Raw genomic sequence first — 4,537 nt, 5'->3', positions numbered from 1 at the left:
AATCGCGTCGACAGGTTGTCATACAACAATCAAAGCCGTCGTTGAATGGACTCTAAAGCTTGAACATTTAACATACAATAAGTCCAAACACGGCTGGAGAGAGAAAGGGGGAGGGAGAGGCGCTCAAGCAAGGAAGAGGGGAGAGAGAGCGGCCTCAGCCAATGTGCGCTCACTTCATATTCACATTATCCCACATTGCTCCAAACTAGGAGGAGCTTGTCGGCTCAAGTAGGGGATGCCAATCAAAGCTTCAACTTCAAATTGTATCTGAGAGATCAGCCTGGAGACCTCAGGGCCAGGCGCGTCAGTCTGTGCGCAATTGGTGATCACATCACATCCAAGCGGACTTTGAGCGAGCCAAAGAGAGACGAAGCTGAGATTTAAGAGAGTCTTGTTTCCACTGCCTCCCGCTGCATGTCAGTCGTAGCTCTAACTTTGCATTGAACACTTTCCCCTTCAACTCATCTGGTCTTCTTTTCTTCTTCTTCTTTTTTTTTTTAACCTACGTGCCCACTTTTTTACGCACAGTTTGTGGACGTTCTGCGCAGTGCAGAGCGTCAATCCGGCGGCGGTGGAAGATGTCTTTCCCCCAGCTAGGGTACCCGCAGTACTTAAGTGCCTCCCAGGCTGTTTACGGGAGCGAAAGGGCGGGCGTGCTAACGCCTTCCTCCCGGGGAGGGAGCACCGAAATCGGAGGGAGTCCGTCAGCCACCGCCGCGGCCGTCACGTCCGTGTTGGGCATGTACGCCAACCCGTACGCGCACAACTACAGCGCTTTCCTACCTTACACCAGTGCGGATCTGGCTCTTTTCTCACAAATGGTAAGAACTTGTGTTTAAATGTTCGATAATTCCGCCCGGGGTAAACTCAAAACTGTTTTTAAGTGTGACAGATGAACTAGAGCCATGCAAAATAAAAAAAAATAAAACCTAACCAACTGCTAAAAAACAAAACTAAGAAAAACAAAGTAAATAATGTCAAACGGTTTTGTGTTCGCGATTTACAATGTTTCCTTCAGTACAAGCATACTTGTAGTATACTTAATAATTTAACCCGTTAACCAATGACAAAATAATAAGAGGTCAGATGATTTTGTTACTACATGAATAATAATAATAATAATAACGATAATAGCAACACTACTACTACTAATAATAAATACTACTACTACTACTACTAATAATAATAATGGTAGCCATGAAATGTCAACATTTTCTCAACCACGTTGGTGTTCATAGGTTTTTGAATTAAAACAATGTGGTTAAGTGCTCAAAAAATAATTATTTTCAAGTTCTGATTGAACTTTTGGCAAATTATTTGCATGTGTGTATTCTTGTGTGTTTCTGTAATTTACAACTGCCGTGCATATTTCTGAGATAAATAATTATTATAACAAAATAATATTCATATTAAAAAAATGCAATATGTGAATAAATACATTGCTTAACGAATGCATGAAAAACATTTGCCAAAACTGCTGAAAAAGGGGATAATTATTTTTAAATGCTTGAGTTGATGTGTATCACAGTATTTAAAAACAGCTTAGATTTTAGCCTATTGTAATTGCTTTACAAATGTTCCTGCTCTGACAGAGAAAAAGAACTTGAGAAAAGTTTTGAGCACTCGTGGAAGTTTGTTGTGTACACATGCATGGAGTACAATAAAGGCAGCATTCTTCCATTCTATTAGGTTTAGGAAGTTATTCTTATTTCTCTCATGCGACTTTAATTACATATGTCACAGGGAAGCGTGTGCTATATTTGTAGTTATTTAAAATAATAATATAATCATGACGCCCGTTATTCCTCCTTAAGGGATCCCAATACGACTTGAAGGACAGTCCTGGCGTCCACCCTGCCAGCTTCGCAGCTCACACCTCTCCTGCCTTCTACCCATATGGTCAATTCCAGTACGGGGACCCCGCCAGACCTAAGAACGCAACACGGGAGAGCACCAGCACCCTGAAAGCCTGGCTTAACGAGCACCGAAAGAACCCTTATCCCACTAAGGGGGAGAAGATCATGCTGGCAATCATCACCAAGATGACCCTGACGCAGGTCTCCACCTGGTTTGCTAATGCCAGGAGGAGACTGAAGAAGGAGAACAAGGTGACATGGGGGAGCAGGAGCAAAGAGGACGGGGAGGACGGCAATTTATTCGGCAGCGGGGACGAGGCAGAGAAAAATGAGGATGAGGAGGAGATTGACTTGGAGAGCATAGATATAGACAAAATAGATGATAACGACGGGGATCAGAGTAATGAGGATGATGATGATAAATCCACCGACGGGGGCACGAGGGAGCACAGAGGCGATGGGGACGCAGAGGGAGCGCTGGACAGCTTGGAGAAAAGACGGGCCTTCAGCCTGCAGGGCCACGAGGCCTTGGACAAATCAAAAAGCTCCATTTCAGTACATCCAGGCTGCAAAGATAACACGGACGCTACCAGCAACACCACACGGGTACTTTCTCCGGACAGACCTGGAGGCTTCCCCTTGCCCTCAAACAATAAGCCCAAAATATGGTCGTTAGCGGAAACCGCCACGACACCTGACTCTTCGGCCCAGAAACCCACGTCTCCTTCTGGACCAGTGCCCCCCTCTCACCCTCAGATCCAGGCCCACCCCGCCTTCCTCCCAAGCCACGGACTGTACACTTGCCAAATTGGAAAGTTCCACAACTGGACGAACGGAGCTTTTCTGGGTCAGAACTCCCTGCTCAACGTGAGATCCTTTCTAGGGAGTCACCATCACCACCACCAACACCAAAACCACCACCTGGCGCCCCAGCAGCAGCCGACGTCAGTGGTGGTGTCCCCGCTAGCAGCTGCTGCGGCCCTCAGCCAAGACAGCAAGGCCCCAATGGACAGTCCCAAACACATAGGTGAGAACATGGCAACATAACTCCTAGAATAGGATCTGACAGCAAACTCGTTGCAATAAACATATGGGCCCAACATTAGTTTATTATAAAAATAATCTCACTGGGTCAGGGATAACCAAAGGGAAAATCTGTCAAGTGATTGATGTTAATATTATTTTCTTTTAGAACATGAAAATGGCGTACGATGCGATTCACCTCCAACACCAACCCTGAAGCCTTCTTTTCGACCCCTTCATGACAGGTGAGATTTAAATAAAATGCGCTGTTAAAAAAATTATTTTAAAAAAACTAATTTAATCGTGACAACTAAAATGATAAGTATTTGTATTCATGAAATAGAAGGTGTTTCATTAAATATGCATGCCAGTTTTAGATTGTGGTAAATATACATCACGGATAATTAGCAGACAAATAATGTGCAACGGGATAGGAAAAAACGACTCGAAAGTAAAACAAATAAAGCACAATTTGCTTTGCGAGTGACAGGGGTCTTGACTCTCATCCCACACCCCCTTTAATTCCTTGCCCTGCGGGGATAGTGTGGCTACTTATCAAGTCACCGAGTAAAACGGGCTCTGTCTGGGCTGTGCTTTCGCTAAAGACCCCTGGGAGTCCCGGAGCCCATGGGAGCACTCTCACGGAAAGAGGGAAGAAAAAGGTTTACCTCTGTTTCAAGTACAAAATAGCCCCCTTCCCAACCCATGGCAGAGAAATCATATTTGATTCATTAGAGTTGAGCTTGCATTTTTCTTTTTAAGCAGGTTTATTATTATCATTATTATTATTATTATTATTATTATTCATTCAATCGTGTTTTACTATATTCAGATCATCCCTGCCTTCCAGCGCCAGGAGTCCACAGGACGCTACACAACGGGTCCTCACTGCTCTCTCTTCAGCTTGAGTTTTCTATCTTTCTTTTCCTTTTTTTGTTTGGTGTGTGCTTGAAAAGAAGACGACAAAAAAGACTGCACCTCCCAAAAAGGACAATGAGAAATTATGAAGCCGCGTTTAGCATTCAGTCTTTGCAGTCGGTACAGAGCAAATGGCGTTATTTGGTAATATCCTGTGGATGGAGAAATGGATGTTGTTGTGCAGCCTATAATCGCACCTATACTGTTAATCTATCTCCCAATTTTACCCAAAGACACGGGGTCATTTTTGGTAGGCTTTTTACTTTGTTGTTATTATTAATATAATATTATTATATCTTGTGTTTATGGTGTCCTTCTTTAATGTAAATATCATGTGATCTAAATTTGTAAATACGAAACGTTGAAGGAATTTGTCCAGATCGTATATTTTGCCTAATAAACTAAATATTGGAATTATAAGAAAACAGAACACTTGTATTATTATTATTATTAATTATTATTATTTTTTTATTATTATTAATACAGACCTATGCCACAGCTTATCAATTGAATGTTTATTGGGTGCTGGAAGGAGAAAAATACTGGCAGTCTATAACAGCATGCTTAATTTTATTCAAGTTTTGGAGGAAAGCAGCGTGGATGCATTGAGGTGCTAATAAGTGTCCAGATGGTTGCTAGTGACAGAAAATGGACAGGAGCAGCTGGGAAGGTCATTAAGTAATAATATGGGAACGCCCAGTCCAAACAAAATCAAATGGTTAAAATCTAATCTGTCAGAG

At 42.6% G+C, this 4,537-nt stretch overlaps 1 protein-coding gene across 2 annotated transcripts; it reads left to right on the top strand.

The window, feature by feature from the left end:
• Positions 1–206: 206 nt before the first annotated feature.
• irx1a (iroquois homeobox 1a) lies at positions 207–4,222 on the top strand. 2 transcript variants are annotated; one of them, XM_037274033.1, is made up of 5 exons: positions 207–416; positions 529–821; positions 1,815–2,883; positions 3,049–3,124; positions 3,712–4,222. In XM_037274033.1, the coding sequence occupies exons 2-5, from the start codon at positions 579–581 to the stop codon at positions 3,785–3,787; spliced, it is 1,464 nt and encodes a 487-aa protein (XP_037129928.1). In that variant the 5' UTR covers positions 207–416; positions 529–578; the 3' UTR covers positions 3,788–4,222. The 2 variants fall into 2 exon arrangements, with proteins under 2 accessions (XP_037129928.1, XP_037129927.1); XM_037274032.1 differs by having other exon boundaries at positions 207–821.
• The last annotated feature ends 315 nt before the right edge of the window (positions 4,223–4,537 follow it).

The sequence above is a fragment of the Syngnathus acus genome, chromosome 16 (assembly GCF_901709675.1).
Source record: "Syngnathus acus chromosome 16, fSynAcu1.2, whole genome shotgun sequence".
NCBI classification, from domain to species: Eukaryota; Metazoa; Chordata; class Actinopteri; order Syngnathiformes; family Syngnathidae; genus Syngnathus; species Syngnathus acus.
The sequence above is the reverse complement of the archived record's forward strand: the minus strand, read 5'-3'. Positions and strand labels throughout refer to the sequence as shown.